At 52.9% G+C, this 18,004-nt stretch overlaps 2 protein-coding genes across 9 annotated transcripts in view; one reads left to right on the forward strand and one right to left on the reverse strand.

The window, feature by feature from the left end:
• MTA3 (metastasis associated 1 family member 3) overlaps window positions 1-18,004 on the reverse strand; it is a 174,868-nt gene that overhangs the window by 9,294 nt on the left and 147,570 nt on the right. Inside the window, exons 17-18 of one of the 8 annotated variants that reach the window (XR_009544227.1) lie at window positions 13,737-13,810; window positions 12,309-12,941 (exon numbers count right to left, since the gene is read on the reverse strand). The exons of 6 other annotated variants lie outside the window; for them this stretch is intronic. Coding sequence is in view for 1 of the 2 variants with exons in the window: in XM_060169835.1 (XP_060025818.1) it covers window positions 12,916-12,941 (26 nt within the window). In the remaining variant the exon portion in view is untranslated. Of the gene's footprint in view, window positions 1-12,308; window positions 12,942-13,736; window positions 13,811-18,004 lie in introns of those variants that run through there. One more of the 8 variants, XM_060169835.1, reaches the window with a different exon arrangement.
• OXER1 (oxoeicosanoid receptor 1) lies at window positions 54-1,436 on the forward strand. Its single transcript, XM_060169584.1, is given in 2 exon segments — window positions 54-165; window positions 168-1,436. Coding segments are annotated over 2 exon segments (1,077 nt in total). The 5' UTR covers window positions 54-56; the 3' UTR covers window positions 1,136-1,436.

Genomic DNA, 18,004 nt, shown 5'->3' on the forward strand with positions numbered 1-18,004 from the left:
CGGGGGTAGGATGACGGTAGAAACGTCTCTCAGACCCACGGCGGCGCAAGCAGCCCATGGAATTTCATAACCTGAGCTCTCCCTCTCCCCTTCCTTCCCTCTCTCCCTCCTCATTCCCTCCCTCCTCCTCGCCGGCTGCCTTCACCACTGCCTTGGGGTCACCTGGAGAGGCCCCGGCTCCTCCCTGATGGTGTCTGCCTTCCCAGCACCAGTCCTGAGCGTGGAATTTGTCCTGGGCCTGGTGGGGAACAGCCTGGCCTTCTTCCTCTGCTGCTTCCACGCGCGACCCTGGACATCCAACACTGTGTTCCTGGTCAGCCTGGTGGTGGCCGACTTTCTCCTGATCCTCAACCGGCCTCTTCGCGTGGACTACTACTTCCTCCACGAGACCTGGCGCTTCGGGGCCACCGCCTGCAAAGTCAACCTCTTCATGATCGCCACCAACCGCTCAGCGAGCACGGTCTCCCTCGCGGCCGTCTCACTCGACCGCTACCTGAAGGTGGTGCGGCCTCAGCACGTGCTGAGCAGGGCCTCCGTGTGGGCAGCCGCCCGGGGGGCCGGGTGACTCTGGGGGGGCATCCTGCTCCTCAACGGGCACCTGTTCCCGACCACCGATTCCAGCCACTCCTGCCTCAGTTACCAGCTGGGCACGAGCCCCTCGGCCTCACTCCCCTGGCACCAGGCCCTGTTCGTGCTGGAATTCTTCCTGCCGCTGGCGCTCATCCTCTTTGCCATCATGAACGTCATGCTCACCACCTGGCGAGGCCCGGACGTGCAGGCGGGCCCACGGAGGGCCGTGCGCGTGCTGGCCGCGGTCGTGGCCATCTACGCAGCCTGCATCTTGTGCAGTATCATCTTCGGCAAAGCTTCCATCGTGGCCTTCCGCCTGCACGCCTGCTGCACCCTGGACATCTGCTCGCAGCTCTTCCATGGCTCCCTGGCCTTCACCTACCTCAACAGTGCCCTGGACCCCATGCTCTACTGCTTTTCCAACCCCAACTTCCTCTGCCAGGGCCGGGCCCTGCTGGGCCTCACCCAGGGCTGGCAGGCCTCCGCCAGCAACAAGAGCACCTACCAGCCCTCTGCCTGGCGCCGTGTGCCCTCTGGGAAGGTGGTGGCCGCAGAGAGGCTGTAGGCAGAGGTGTCGCTGGAGATCTCGGAGGAGGGCTGACCAGGAAGGCCCTCTCAGGACGGGGGCCCTGCTGCGGTACCACAGGAGGGAAGACTGCCAGGCTCTGGGCTGGAGGGACAGGGTCACTCCCTGGACTGTTGCCAGCACAGGGTCCCTCAACCAACCGGACAAGGGACATCTGCAGGAGCCAGGTGGGTGGCAGGGAGAGAAAAGCGTCTTGGCTTGGAGTCGTGTGTCCCAGATGATGTCCCCAAAGCACAGAGCATGATGGCAGGTGGAGACAGGCAGGGGCTGCGGGACCCCAGCTCAGACAGAGGGCCACACAGCTGCCCTGGCCCGGGCCGGAGCTGGAGGACTGTGAGAGCAGAAGTCTTGCTTTAGAAATTAGACAGCTGCATTTTCTGTCATCTCCAGTTTGTCTTTTTCAATACTAACAAACCTCCTTTTGAAAATGCAAGGCTGCCTCAGCTGTTCTAAGGAAAACCAGTAAGTTACCTTTGGGTCCATCTGGCTCTGGCATCAGGAGGGTTCAAAGCGAGTTCCCCAAGATGAAGGGACACTCTGGGGACAGAAGCAAGAACAGAAGCTTCCACATTGATCCTGGAGCCCTGGTGTGCCCTTAAAGTCAGAACGCTTCCCTGGGAGAGGTCCTCAGGCTCACGGGATGGGCTGCCCACCTGGATCCCTGGGAGGCCCCTGACTTACTCTCCTGCGGGACCACGTGAGGATCTTCAGCCTGGGAAGTTACCACCTCCATCCAGTTCAGGCTCCTGGCTCGGCTTGGACCCCCTCCCCTGGCTTTCCTCAGCCCCGAGTACCCTTCTCTGGCCCTGGAACCCGTGGTGGCTGCTACCCCACCAGGATAGGATGCTGGATGGGGGCAGGGGTCTCCAGGTCACCAGAGCAAGCTCACCGCCCTCCCCCAGGCCCAAAGCCATCTTGCCCATCTCTCCCCTTCTGTTCTGTTCAATACGCCTTTGTCAGTGTCTGAGACCACCTGGGCTAACACATCTGTTGACCTGGGGCCCCCAGGCACAAGGCGTGCACTGGGCATGAATCAGGGGTTTCTTTGGCGGGGAGAGCGGTTGCCCCTGTTGTCCACAGCCGAAGTCATTGGGGGTGCGTGGCCTTCAAGGCTTCCGAAGGGCTACACAGAAGCCACTAAAACCCCAAATATGCACCTCCTGAACGCCATGTGTCCCCAGCCCTAGCCGCCTCAGGAGAATGAACGTCTGCCCCCAGTAGACATACGTCCTCCCTGCTGCAGGGGACAGAAGGGCCTGGGACTGGTTCCCTACTCATCACCCCAGCCACAGGCCTCTAGGCCTCAGATACAGGGTCTGACGATGGGGGCCAAAGCCCCTCCCCCCAACTGTTTTAATCCTCTTAGTCCAACCCTCTGATATTGTGGACAGGGATGCCCTCCCTCTGTTAAAAGTCCTCAGGAGTGGTGGCCAAGGTCCAGGAGGGTCACCCACATCCCGGGAGGGAGGCAGATGGGTGCCGTGTGGATGCTGAGGTGGGAGACAGAACATGTCAGGCAGAGGGAGGTGGCCTGGGGGACAGGTTGGATGGGTATTAAAACCTGGTGTGTCTCCGGCCATCTTCCCTTTTCTGAAAACTCACCAGCCGCTGTCAGAAACCCACAGAAATACTGAGAACCCAAACCAAGTGATGGAAATGGGTGTGCCGGCCAGGCCCCTCCAAGGGGGCTCCCCGGGTGTCTCTGCCCCACATGGCCCTCTGCTCCAGTCCTCCACTCCGCTGCCGCCTTTTTCTCGCTGGTAGAGCCACTCCTAGGAACTCCCCGCCTCGCCACCCCCTGCTGCCACAGAGGGGAGCGGGCCAATCCTGCGCCAGCCGGACCTGAGATTTGTCATTTCTAAGTCAGACATTCTTATGAGAGGTCCAAGCGCTCCTGGAGGCGGGGCGCTGAGCCCTTTCTCGCGGAGCACCCCCTTCAAGGGGCACTAACGTGTGTGCTGAATGAACACCAGGCACCTTCCCTCTGATACCATCTCTCCCCACGTTTGTACCTGCCTGGCTTCCGAGCAGCTCTAGGGGCAAATGGGGCTCCACGTGCCATTTCCTTGGTCCTCCCTTCCCTGGGCCCTTCCCCTCAACACCGCCACCCCCTGCCCTCTCAGGAGCCGGGCTCACTCTCCCGACCTGACGTCAGGGAAATGACCAGATGGTCCCCGTGGCCTATGTGCACTGCTGTCTCTCCCCCTCGAGAAGTCCCAGGTAGAGGCTGGTCACAGGCTTTGGGCCCACACTCCTAACCCTCCCCGGGATCCTTCTTGCCCCTCAGCTCTCCCCACTGACAAGGCACTCTCTAAAGGGGGTCTGGGTGTCCCCTCATGGGAGAGAAGCGGGGCTTCAGGCTGCCTCCACACTCTCCTTGCATGGAAGGACCCCCTGGTCCTAACCTTGGTCCCAACCCACTGTACCCCTCCCAGGACTTGTTCTCCATGTGTGAAATAGGAACAGTAACCCTGGCCCTTGCTCAATTCCAGGGGTTAGAGATGGAAATAACTGATATGCCAGAGCACTGAGTGAGGAAGGTAGTTACTACCGGGAGGGGGGAGGGGACAAGGGGTGAGAGAGGATGGGGGGAGGGGTGGGGAGAGGGCAAACTGTTGAAGTGCAGCGTTTTCTACTGGTGGGAGGGTACTGGCTGTGGTGGTACAAGGTGAGTGGGAGGCGGTTCAAGGCTGAGCAGAGACCCTATTCCCTGCATTTGGCTTCTACATAGTATTTTGGTCCCTGGGACGGGCTGCACTATTCGGTGAACATGTTGGGCAGCACCTCTCTCCCCTTCCTAATGTGACCCGCTGTCCCCTTGAGGGGTGAAAAAACGGCTTCCATGACTTTAACCCAGGGACTCGTGTGCAGGGGGTAGGCAGGCATGGCTGGGCTGACAGGCCTGAAGCCACCAATCATCCAGCATTTGCTGGGCACACACCACGGCCCAGACCCTAAGCCACAAAGTCAGACGATACGTCTCTGACCTTGAGCCCCGCCAGGCCAAGCCTGGGAGAGACAGACCTGCAAAAGGATCAAACGCAACCCAAGCCAGTGGGATTGCGAGGTAGTAACGCACGGATGACAGCACAAGAGCACAGGGGTTGGAGGGGGGGGTGACAGGGGGCGATGCACGTGAGCCGAGTCTTGGAGGATGAGGAATGTAGCAAAGGGAACGGCATCCCTGGCACAGGGAAGGGCATGAACAAGGGCACAGAGCTGTGAGAAGACTCGGTGTGCAGGGAAGGGTGAGGAGATCACGGAGGCAAGGGAGGAGGAGGCCTAGGGACAGAGTTAGGAGACAGGCAGGAAAGACAGGCTGGGCCCTGCAATCTCAGGAGCCTGGGAGGGTCCTGCAGACAACCCCATAAGGCAGGAAAGGGAGTGTGTGTGAGGTTTTTAAGAAGCCGAGGATGATCTGTCTTGCCTTGTGATCAGTTACTCTGGGAACAGTGTGGACAGACTGGTGAGGGGTGTGGGAGATGACCTGAGTAGGACCTGAGTAGGAAACGGTCTGTATTCCAAGCAAGGGCAGTGGTAGTCTGCAAAGGTACAGACAGAGAGGCACAGCCCACGTCAAGGAGAGAGGCAACTTTGTGGATGATGGGTGGACACTGACGCATTAAAGAAACAGGTGGTAGAGCAGGTTCATAGGAAAAGATACGGTTAAGACAAGTTGGAGGGGCTTGGAGGACGTGCAGGTAAACACGTGCAGCACCACACTTAGGGCTGGAGACTGGATTTCAGAATCTCCCTCTTACTGATGAGAGCTGACCTTATGGGGATGGATGGGGTCACCTGCGGGAGAATGAAGAGGACCAAGAACCATCCTTTAAAAAATCCCCACAAGTAAGGGACACACAAAAGAAGACCCAGTGAAGTGCCCAGAAGAAACCTTTAAGTAGGAAGAAAACCAGGAATGCAACAATAAAAAAGAGCATGGAAGTTAAAAAAAAAAAAAAAAAAAAACTTAAAAAGAGCCGTCTTTTATGAGGGTGAAAGCCGAACATAAAACACCCAGACAGGGGCCTCCCTGGCGGCACAGTGGTTGAGAGTCCACCTGCCGATGCAGGGAACATGGGTTCGTGCCCCGGTCCGGGAAGATCCCACATGCCGTGGAGCGGCTGGGCTCCGTGAGCCAGGGCCGCTGAGCCTGCGCGCCCAGAGCCTGTGCTCCGCAACAGGAGAGGCCACAACAGTGAGAGGCCCGCGTACCGCAAAAAAAAAACCCACCTAGACAGACTGCAAAGTGCCCCATGCAAGAATAAAGCATTCTCAAAAGTCCTAACTGCATGCTGAAGAAAGCTGATGTGAGAACCAAAGTATGTGTCTGACACTGTCTGGTCAAGCATCCTGGACCGACACCCTGGATTAACACTGCATGGTCTGCGCTATTAAAAACAGCTTTTCGGGGACTTCCCTGGTGGCGAAGTGGTTAAGAATCTGCCTGCCAATGCAGGGGACACGGGTTCGAGCCCTGGTCCGGGAAGATCCCACATGCCACGGAGCAACTAAGCCCGTGTGCCACAACGACTGAGTCTGTGCTCTAGAGCCTGCGAGCCACAACTACTGAGCCCACGTGCTGCAACTACTGAAGCCCGCGCGCCTGGAGCCCGTGTTCCGCAACAAGAGAAGCCACCACAATGAGAAGCCTGTGCACCGCAGCAAAGAGTAGCCCCCGCTGGACGCAACCTGTGAAAACCCGCGCACAGCAACAAAGACCCAACGCAGCCAAAAATAAATAAATAAATTTATAAAATTAAAAGAAACCCCAGCTTTTCAAGAAGTAATAGATTGTTGTTTGTATAAAATTTAATTATACGCAAAACATGTTCTGTATTGGTTGTGGATTCATACATTTGTATTAATTGTATAAAATCATGCGCTGGGATGAGAAACACCAAATTAAGGAAAGTGCTTACTTCTGAAATGGAGGGACACGGAAAGGGGGCATGCAGGTGACTACTACTGTATCTGAAATTTATCCCTGTAAAAAATCTGGGAAAATGGCTGTAATATCTGAATGTTACTTAGCATTGCTCTGGGTAGAGAATAAAGGGGTCAATGTAATGAAGAGTACAAAGAAAAGTAACATGGGGACAACCGTGTCAAGCGCTCAAGAAAGCTCAAAGAGGATGACCAAAAGTCGTGCTGGATTTGGCATTTAGGAGGTCTCTGGTGACCGTGTGATGGCAATCTCAGTGAGAGGTTGGGGTGGGGGCAGAAGGGAAGCCATATAACCCACTATAATGGGTGGAGGAATTAATGAGATTTGAAGGAATGGAGACAACTCTTCCCTCTTTCAACAGATTTGCTAGTAAAGGGAGATAAGGCTAGCTTCAGATGAAGCTGAGTAGAAGACAGATGTGGTGGTGGTTTGATGGTTCTGTGATGTTGATTGGACGGAGAAGTGTAACAGTATGAGGAGAAGGGAGAGAGGGTGAAGATGAGGAGAGAGGGGAGAGAATGATGACAGGGCAATCATAAACACTCTGTCCCAGGCCCCATGCTAACCACTTCACACACACTAACTTATTTAGTCCTGTAAGGTAGATACTATGATTCCCATCTTACAAATGAAAAAAACTGAGGCACAGAGAGGTTGACTATCTTGCCCAAGGTCATCCAGTAGTAAGTGGCAGTCTGGCCTGAGTCAGGACACTCTACTGCAAGCTCCTAAGGAGGGTGGGGAGAGGAATGGACCCAACATGTGGGTACCAGGAGGGTCCTCTAGAGGCCGAGGGGCACAAGGGGAAGAAAGGTGAAGGGATCCTTGGAAGGCTTGGCTCTCAGGAGGTGAGAGCTTCAGGAGTAACAGAGGATTGGAACAGCTGGTTCTGGAAATAAGAAAACAAGCTCCTGAAGAACATATTAAGTGGGCTGCTCAGTAAGAAGCCCAAGAGGCCTGGTGAGGTGGGTGCTCACAGCTCTACGGTAGCAACAGTGCCTGCAGGTTGGATGGTTTCCTCCAGCAACTCCCTGTGGTCCAGGCGCAAGATCAGAACAAATGGAAGATAAAACTTATCAGAAGAAACCTCTTAAGAAGTTGGACCAAGGACTTCCCTGGCTGTCCAGTGGTAAAGAATCTGCCTTCCAGTGCAGGGGACGTGGGTTCGATCCCTGGTCAGGGGACTAAGATCCCACATGCCGCAGGGCAACGAAGTCTGTGCGCCACAACTACTGAGCTCAGCTGCCCCAACGATAGAGCCCACGTGCCACAACTAGAGAGAAGCCCGCACACCACAACGAAGACCCAAGCAACCAAAAAAATAAAGAAAATATTTTTTTAAAAAAGTTTGACCATAAAAACCCAGTCCTGAAGATGGATCTTAAGGCTGGTACACCTTGAGAGATAGTGCATGTGACACTCTATAGGTGAGCTTCCAGAAAGAGGGAGATATTTGGGTCAGGATAAAAAGTCTTTTTTTTTTTTTTAAGATTTATATATTATTTATTTCTTTATTTTATTTTTGCCTGAGTCGGGTCTGCGTTGCAGCACGTGGGATATTCGTTGAGGCATGCATGATCTTTCATTGTAGCACATGGGCTCTTCATTGCAGCGCACGGGCTTCTCTCTACTTGTGGCGTGCAGGCTCCAGGGCACGTGGGCTCTGTAGTTTGCGGCACGCGAGCTCTGTAGTTGTGGCACGCGGGCTTAGTCGCCCCGTGGCATGTGGGATCTTAGTTCCCTGACCAGGGATTGAATCTGCGTCCCCTGCATTGTAAGGTGGATTCTTTACTACTGGACCACCAGGGAAGACCCAAAAGTCTTAATAAAAAGACACCAAGAACCACAACGTTAGGGATTTCACGGAGGGAGCTGCTGTGTTCTGCCTTGAGGGTCCCTCTGCGTCCACAAAACCTTCCCTGACCACTAGTCCAGCCTTGCTGAGCCCTCTCTCCTGGGACTCCTACAAGTACCAGCACAGCCTTGCCTTACCTACAACCTTTTCTATTGTCCAGTAAACTCGCGTGTGTATGTCTTGCTTCTCTAGTAAAGCTCTTGAAAGAAACTTGGTGTATCTTTTTAAAAACACCTCTCACAAATGCCAGCAAACAAGGGTTGCAAACAGGCATACCTCACAAACAAAGGCTGGAGGGGTCCCAAGGGCGCCTATGATGGCCCTAGCACAGCAACTGAGGCACAGTCTACACTGCAGTCAAAAAGGCTGGAAACAACAAAATACTCAACAGAGAATAATTTCTACCAAGCGAGTTTCAGGGCCTGGGAAACAGTGAAGAACGCCGGGCATTTAGATCAGCCTCCTGATAGCTTTTAAGTCAACTCAGACATGTTCGTTTCTGACTTTCAGAGCTGAGGAGGGTGAGATGCAGAAGAGGGTGCTGGGCTTCATCTGTGTGACATGCAGCTCCTGCGTCCACCTCACTGGCATGGGAGCCTTACTGGCAAAGCCCCAGGTGGGAGCACAGCACGCTCCCTCAGCTCACCACAGGAGCGGCCTGGCACACGTCCTCCACCTGGCTCTAGGCACAGCAGCGCAAGAGGGAGAGATGGGGCAAGGTCTGCCTGTTGCTTCTCATACCTCCAGGCCTTGGGGACACGGTCAAAAGCCACCTGCTGGGGCAGCCTGGCCACATGAAGCCTCCATGTCCTCAGGATGTGGTTTATGAGACAGCAGAAGAAAGTGCGGACCCTGGGGAAAGGCCTCTGAGCGGCTGGGGGGACATCAGATTAACCTGCCTGGCCTCAGAGCTACACAGGGGAGGAAGCAACTGATGCTGAGGGCTGGGGGCCTGCCCCTGCACCCAGCCTTATAGCTGAGCCACTGTCCCAGCAAAGGGCAGCATAAAACCAGATAGAATTTCCAGAAATTTATTGGAAACAGGATACAAATTGATTAGTAGATGGCATCTACTTACAGACAGACGGTCCACACTGTTAATATCACGCTCTGAGTGAATTATCCTGGGTAAATACTCATGACCACTGATGCATGGTCTGGGCTGGTGTTCTCTGGCAGGGAAAACCAGAGATTAGGGGAAGAGGAATGGGGAGGGGTAGGCAGAAAACTGGGATGCAGCTTTCCTGAGGGGAATGGTGAGGTGGGGCTGCTAAGTGGCTAACCCCCCCCCAATGGAAAACTGGGACAAGTGTTAAGAATAAAGTCCCCACTGCCTCCCCAAAGTGCTTTCCTGCCTAGGCAGAGCGGAAGAGAAGCTACAAGACACATCTACCCTCACCAGGGTCTTAGGACAGCATGGGACATAAACACCAGTCTTGGACATGACACAGAGAGGACCAAGGCCATGCACATCCTGGGCCTGTTTGCCCTCTGACCTGTGCCCCCCCCTCCCCTGCTCTGCTCTGAGTGGTGGGGGGCTGACCACAGGTTGCCTGTCCCCAGCTCCCAGGTCAGCTGGCTCCCAGCTGGGTTTAGCTAACAAGAGGCAGCTGCAGAAATCTGGAGAGCACGAGGAAGTGAGAAGCCAGGCTATTTCTGCTCCCTCTCTGCCTGGGGGGACCAGGCAGGGACCTGTTTCTGGCACGGACCATGCCTCTTCATGGCTCCAGCTCCCACCACATTGGCCCTCTGTGGTCCCAGGCCCCCACCAGTGGCTGTGACTCCCGAGATCCAGTAACATGGCCTCTCCCTTCTGTCCTACCAGCTGTGGTTCCCCATCTCCGTGTTGCCCCTCACTCCCCTGTCTGGCATCTCAGCTCTTCTTGTTTCTGTATTAAATGATTCCCTGGATTAAAACCCCTCTGTTTTTTTTTTTTAATTTATTTTATTTATTTTTGGCTGTGTTGGGTCTTTACTGCTGCCTGCCGGCTTTCTCTAGTTGCGGTGAGTGGGGGCTACTCTTCGTTGTGGTGCGTGGGCTTCTCATTGCGGTGGCTTCTCTTCTTGCGGAGCACGGGCTCTAGGCACGCGAGCTTCAGTAGTCGTGGCTCGTGGGCTCTAGGCACGCGGGCTTCAGTAGTTATGGCGCACCGGCTTGGTTGCTCCGCGGCACACGGGATCTTCCCGGACCAGGGCTCCAACCCGTGTCCCCTGCACTGGCAGGCGGATTCTTAACCACTGTGCCACCAGGGAAGTCCCCAAACCCCTGTTTTAAATACACAGACTGATTGTTTTCCTGGCTGGAGGCTGATAGAAACCAGGCTGGGGACTAGGCACAGTTGTGAGAGGCAAAGCTAAAAACCGCTATGTCCCCCTCCCTTGCACCACCTTGGGGATGCAGGGGGGCGGGCGATGACGGGGGGAGAGGGAAGATGGCTTGCGGGCTTCTGCATCCCTGTCCTAGGGAGCACAGACCAGGCTCAGCACAGCACCCCTGTGCACGTCTGCTGGGAGCTGTGCAGACAGGTTCTGCATGTCACCCCACAAGCTCACTGCTCACAGTGGTGACATGCCACCGACGCCTACAATGGTGACACTGTGGCCCCAAGAAAGGGGGTGGCTGGGAAACCCTCTCCACGCCAACTGCTCAGGTGGCAAAGGCAGATACTAGCGGCTCCTTGGTGTCCCTCGTCCATTCCCTGGAGGTTCAATGCTGGGGACTTTCCAGAGGTGCAGTGAGAGCGCGAGATCTTCAGCATCCTCCCTGAAGGAGGACGGGGCTGCGGAACCAGGGGCTTTTACTACACGGCGAAGGAAGAACTTCATGTGGCTCAAAATGAGCTGCCCTTGTCCCACAGCTAAACATGAACTGGAACCGGGCTAGGCCTCCCTCTTCTTCCTTCAGACCCGGCCTGGCCCCGGTCTCCAAATCTCCCGGCCTGGGGAAGGAGGGCCTCCCCGCAACAAGCTGACAGCAGAGTCACGGGCGGCTAATTGCTCCTTTAACCACGAGTCACCATTTCATGTGGGTCAGGAGAGGAAAGGGAAAGGGTGAGGGAGTCATTCCACCTTCTATTGCCCATGTGCACAACAAATCCAGGGCAGGGCACAGGGACACAGCTTTGCCGTGTCTTTTTCTTTAGAGGAGAACGTGGCACATGACCGGTGATGCGAGAGCTGGTTGCCTTCTGTCCCTGGGTCTCTTCAGAAAGAGCTTCTCTGTGGGACCCCGAGGGCAATGCCTGCCACCCTGCCCGGCTCGCCGAGCACCTCTGACACAGGCCCACCCACGGGGCCCCAAGCCAAGAGCCGGAACAGCTCCAGGAGCTGGCAGTGGTGAGAATGTCCCCAGGGTCACCCCGCCAAAGCCTAAGATGAGAACCGACCCCTCCTGGGAAGAGGAGCCACGATGACCGCAAGGCTGGAAAGGGAAAAGGCAGCTCAAGCTCCGAGAGTCGCCCTCAGCCATCACACATCACATCCTCTCTGCTGAGCTGAACCCACGCTCTGAGATCTAGGCATCTAGAGGGTCATCGTCATTTTAGGGATACCGCGCTCTGCTTGGGTGGCGGTGGGGTGTTCAGCGCAATTGGAGCCACTCTGTCCTGCAACCACCTGGCCGTGCGGGGCACCTACTACCAGCCACCCAGCTGCCTCCCAGCTGAGGACTCCAGGGATGCCTGGGAGGTCAAACTCCAGCTGTCTTTCACGCTGCTGGGACCCTGTGCCCTGCAGCCAGAACCTGCAAACAGAGGCAGGGGAGTGGCCAGACTCACACCTGCTCAGGGAGCCAGTGGGGCACTAAGTTATTCCTGTCCCTGTGGCTGTGTACACAGAGCCGCAGAGCACTCTGCCTGTGATGCCAGCAGGGCCAGTGCCGAGCGCAGACAGTAGAAACCAGGTCGCAGGCAGGTCTCCCGGGGCCTAGGCACAGGGGCTCACAGGTATGTTTGGGTTGGAAGGGTCGGGGGGGCTCATGGTGTCATACACACAGACTCACCCGCAGACACAGTTCTCTCACTTCACCCTTCTAGGCCACACAGACTCCACCTGCTTAAAATCTACCTGGGTGAATGGACTCACAGAAGGGCCGACCTGGCTGCAGCTGCCCGTCAGCTGCTCTGGCTGTGAAGGAACAGGGCAGGGCACGATGGCTGGTCACAGTGATACCCACACTCAGCTCAGGTTGACACCTGCTCTTGCTGGAGCTGCCTGGAGCCGAGCAGAATGCCAACTGCTCTCCAAAGACAAAGTACAGAGGACATAAAGAGTGCACAGGCTTCCCAAAGACGACTTTCTTAAGTTTTGTCAGAACCGTAGGTAATTCTGTACCTTGGCGGGGGGGTGGGGGGGGAGGGGGTCAAATACAGGAAGCCTGGGGTGAAGGACAAAATTTCCCCATTAAAAAAATGGGGAATGAAGCCTATTGAGGTGAAAGCTGAGTGACCGTGACAGCAAGGATGTGGGGAAATATCATGAACTACATAAACACTGACACATTTCTTAAGGAAACTCCATTCAGAAAGATGCCGTGTCCCTCGTGCGCACCCTCGTGTGCACATCCACACAGCTGATGACGGAGCTGAGCTGGTACATGCAGGGCCGCAGCGGCTCTGAGCCCGCAGCAGCCCCAGGAGCCGCAGTGCCCAGGGTGCGGAGCGCCGGAGAAGCGGGGACGTGGAGTGGCTCCCTGAGCCCCTCGACTCCCCAGGCAGGTCCCCGCTGGGGCAGCGAGGTCTCTGAGAGGAAAGCAAGGTGACACTGATTCACACGAGGAGACACAGCCTTGGGGATGTACACTCCTGCAGTCTCTTCCCCTGCCCCATCGAGTCTCCATGGGGCGCGTGGAGGTCTCCCACTGAAATGCTCTGGGGAGGGGGCTGCCTCGTGGCACGGCCGTAAACATCAGCAGAACAGAGTAGCAAGTCTTGGATTATAGGATTAAACAGGGATAGCTCAGTCTGACACGCAGCATGTGAATTCTGGAAAAGGAAAGAAACAGGGTCGAAGTTAAACAGGTTCCGACGGCGGAGGCAAGGTGAGAGGAAGGGCGGATCAGGCCTCCCACCACCACCATCACAACCTTCAAGGAAAGGAGGTCGGGCATTGATTCAAATGAGAGCTCGCAATGTCGTGTAGGGGTGGACATAAGGAAAGTTTAATTGAGGCCAAGAAGATATGTGAATGACACTGAAGTACCTTTAAAGCTGGGATTTGGATGGGCAGGTGTGGTGGTTACCGGCAAGGCGCTGCAACACACCAGGCAAGTGCTGACATGCGTATCAGAGCAACATCACGGAACCTCTCTGACTGGACGCTGAGAAATGGGGCACACACCTGGCCTGCAGGAGGCACACCCTGATCTGAGGTAACCACAACTAATCATATGATGTGGGCACTCGGAGGCTAGGGACATATTCTTCTGCAGAAGGGGAGTGAACTCAAACACCCACAGTGTCACAGTGTCTGTCGCTCCCACCCCCTCCACTTGCCCCCAAACCTTCAACTCTCCTGTCCCAGAGCTGGGCATCCAGACACTCTCAAAAGAAACAAGTAAATGAAAAGGAGAAGTGCTGGCAAACTACGTCACCATCTGGTGTTACACAGTATGTTGTGAAAACTTCTGCTCGGTCATCAGGAAAGTGGCTAGGAGGGAAGTGGGGGGTGTCTGCTGAGATGGATCAGCTGCTCGGGCCAAGGCAGGGCTCAGATACTCTCTCTCATCACACGCTCTGCAACCAGGAGAGGACACAGGGTTAGGACACAGGGACGCTCACCTTCACAGCCTCCCGCCATCCTGAGGAAGGTCTGCAGGATAGAGCAGAGCTGCACCTTCACTTCATGAGCCTTTCTAGAATAGGGGAGATATATGCACACAGCCTGGTATTTGATAGGGCTCAGCACATACGTGTTAAATTAAAACCCAGACAATTCAGTTCAGGACTGGGCTAACCTGCTTTATTGATAGGTTACGGAACTGCCTTATTTAACTTTCACCAGAACCTTGTGAGAGTCAGAAAGGTTAGGAAATTGCTCAAGGTCACAGGGCGAGTAAGTTGAGGAGTCAGGATTTGAACGCAGATCTTCTTAATTCAGGTAAAGTTTTTCCTACTACTCCAAGCCGCCCCATTCTCCATCCAACCCAGTAAGAGCATACTGCCCTCTTCAGTGTCTAAATTAAGGGTTATGTGTGTGTCAGTATCTCCAGTATCTCTCAGAAGCCTCTCTCTTTTTGTCCACCCCCCTATGGAATTAAACCATCTGCCAGAAGAGTCGCTTGTAAATAGCTTTCCAAGCTTCCGACCTGCCATGGTAAATTACGCTTTCTTCTATCTGTACTAAACTTACCTGCTCCAGGTTCAAAAGCAACCCCCTCCTCCCAGCAGCTCGGGATCTGGCGTCACACCTGCCTTCTCCACACTGGCCATGGTTTTAAGTTGAAATATGTCACCGCTTTGCATTCTGGGCTGAAGAACCCCAGTGCTTACCACCTGCCCTTGTACCGCTTCACGTCTCCCTGCTCAAAGCTTCCTCAGCCCCACTGTGCTTCCTTGAAGCAACGAACCAGAGCCACGTGCAGGGTCCCAGACACACAGGCCCCCAGCATGGCAGAGGGCCCCAGGAAAAGATCTGTACCCATTCTCAGGTCTCCTTCCTAGATGATGTAGCCCAAATCATTTCCCTTCATGCTTATAAATAAATTCTCAAATGTATCAATCTACATATGCTACTTTGGTCTATACTATCCCTGATTCATAAGCACTTTTTTTTCCTTTTTTTTACAAAATTCTCCCTTTTGGTTTGACTATTCAGAAGTACATAAAATCCATGGCCTTGGAGATTCTGCACTCTATCTAACCAACTGATGCAATGGCAACAACCTTTTTTAAGGTTTCCAGCTACTGGCGTCTGAGTTAATTTCCCTCCCTTCTAAAACCCAGAGGAGAAACCATTATCAGGATTTTGGAGCCCAGAAAGCAGATAAACAAGTGACAACAGACTATGTACTCAAGAATTCCAAGGCTGAAGCTGGCAGTGTGAAAAGCTGAGAACCCAGTTTATACAAAGGAACTGACACCAGACACCTCTGGAAGTGGGGGAGGGAGACTGCAGTAAGGGTTAGTTGAAGGCTGTTTGAGAAGCTCTCCTGACTCCATACCCCTAGGCAACTGCCCACCTCCCATAAGTCTGGATGTTTATTCTCTAAAGAGGACCAAACAGAGGGTCTCAGGCCTAAGGGACACAAGGCACCAAGCGCAGCTGAGGGCAGAGCTACCAATCTCCAAACCGAGGGATCAAGTGAACATATGCCTACTGAATGGTGAGACCGCCAGCCTTCTTCCCCTTGAGTTCCCAGAAAGCAGATGGCCAAAACTTTATTCTCTGGAAAACAGACTGCGCTGTGGTCTGAATGTCTGTGTCCCACAAAATTCCTATGTTGAAATCCTAATGCCCAATATGATGGTATTAGAAGGTAGAGCCTTTGGGAAGTGCTTAGGTCATGAGGGTATAACCCTCATGAATGGGATTAATGCTCTTATAAAAGAGACCCCACATGTCCCCTAGCTCCTTTCATCATGTGATGACACAGCAAGAAGATGGCAGTCTGCAACCTGGAGCAGGGCCTTCGCCAGAACCCAGCCACGCTGGTACCCTGATCTTAGACGTCCCTGCCCCTAGAACTGTGACAAATTCCTGTTGTTTATAAGCCACCCACTGTAATATTTTGTTACAGCAGCCTGAATGGACTCAGATAGATGGGAAGAATCTTCTCTGGGAAATTTGACCAGTCTGTAGAAAAAGACCTGAAGATATTGGCATTTGGGCCACCCAACAAAAGCTCGGCCTGATCACCATACTGTGAAGTGCACTATAGGCTCAAGCACAGAGGTTTCATCTTATTTTAGTCTCCTACTCTTAAACATTATTACACAACCAAAGGTCATCAGGAAGAAACCTCTAACACAAATATTAGAGACCAAAACAAAGAGAAGAACACAAATTGGAAGACATAGATTATTCATGGAGAAGAAAACTCAAGAAACGAAAAACACTATCATTAATATCCTCAAAGAAGTAAGGAAAGATACAGTCTCCACAAAACACAAACAGTATACTATTAAAAAATAGCTTTATAGGGTTTTTAAAATCTGTGCTGGAACAACATGTGCTGGCTTTAGAGATGTGATAAGAATCATTTTATTTTGAGTTTAATAAAAATAGAAAAATTCATTTATAAAACTAAAAACAGAGCTTCCCTGGTGGCGCAGTGGTTGGGAGTCCGCCGGCCGATGTAGGGGACGTGGGTTCGTGCCCCGGTCCGGGAGGATCCCACATGCTGCGGAGCGGCTGGGCCCGTGAGCCATGGCCGCTGAGCCTGCGTGTCTGGAGCCTGTGCTCCGCGGCGGGAGAGGCCACGGCAGTGAGAGGCCCGCGTACCGCAAAAACAAACAAACAAACAAAAAAACCTAAAAACAGATTGGGACTGACATATACACAATACTATATATAAAACAAATAACTTGTAAGAACCTGCTGTATAGCACAGGGAACTTTACTCAATACTCTGTAATGGCCTATATGGGAAAAGAATCTAAAAAGAATGGAGATATATATATATATATATATATATATATATGTATAACAGATTTACTTTGCTGTACACCTGAAACTAACACAATATTGTAAATCAACTATAATCCAATAAAACTTTTTAAAAAATCTTATTGTTTTCCAAATTATATATGAGGAACAGCATAAAAAGGGAATTCTAGTAATTATGTATTTTCAGACTCAGTTCTAAAATAAAATGTAAACTTTTCTCTCCATAAAAAAATGCATACATACATACATGTACGTGTGTGTATGTCTGTGTGTGTCTGTGTATATGAAAAATAAAAGGCTATTTTTAAACCTTTAAAAAAAAGACTAAAAACAGGAGAAAAAGAAAACTGGTGTGTTCATAATGATATCAGACAAAATAGATGAATTTAACAGAAATAAAAAGGATCATTTCATAGTGATAAAAAGGTCAAAAAGACATAAAAATTCTAACTACATACTCAGTAACAGAATTTCAAAATTACATGAAGTAAAAATTGGCAGACTTAAAGGGAGAAATTAGACAAATCTGGTTTGAATATAAAGTTGAGTAAAGTAGTACTCTCCAGAAAGTAGAGAAAAAAGCTGCAGGGAAAGAAAACTGGAGAGAAACAAGAAGAAAATTAGAAGAGCAATGCAGGAGGCCCAACATTTTGCTCCTTTTTTCTGCTGTCTGGTCCCAAATGCCTTAAATGTAATCAGCCCTGTTTCCCCAGGACTCGCTCTTGGCCTAGCTCACTGACTGCCCCAGAGGGGTTCCTGTAGGCGCTCAGTGCCGCTGCAATCAGACCATCACGGAAAGGGTCTTCTCAGATATCTTCTTAGTAAGCTCCATCTAATAACAAAGCTGCCTTCAAGCTTGCTCTTCAGTTTTACATTAATTACTTTTCATATTCATGGATATGTAAATAGTCGCTGATAAAAATAAATATTTGGTTGAGGGAGGAACACGCATAAATTATAACTCATGTTTTCTGAGCTTAAAGAGTGCTCAGTCATCTGGAAGGGAAAACAGGAAACACTGAAGGAAAATAATGAGCAAGGTTGGGAAGCTTAAAATAAACCCAGTGGGAGTCTCCAGATCAACTAGGCTGTGACAAATCCTTCCATTTTCATTGCCCCTGGGGCTCTGCAGATTCGGAAGACTTCTGCTCACTTCTTTACAGGGATCTAAAGAGACTGTGGGCGGCGGGGCCGGGGGAGCAGCGGCCCCCGGCGCAGGGAGGGGGTGGGGTGGGAGGGGGAGGGGGCGGGGGCGGGGGAGGGGGCGGGGGCGGGGGAGGGGTGGGAGGGCCCGATGCGGCCGGTTGGTGCGGTGCCTTCCGCCCTCTGCAGCCGTCTGCGTCTTTTTTTTTCCTTTTCGCAATTTTGAACATTTTACAAGACGAGGGGTTCGAGGCAAGTGAGAGCATCCTGCACGTCGTGGAGGAGCCCACGGGCACTT

Source organism: Lagenorhynchus albirostris, chromosome 13 (genome assembly GCF_949774975.1).
Source record: "Lagenorhynchus albirostris chromosome 13, mLagAlb1.1, whole genome shotgun sequence".
NCBI lineage: Eukaryota > Metazoa > Chordata > Mammalia > Artiodactyla > Delphinidae > Lagenorhynchus > Lagenorhynchus albirostris.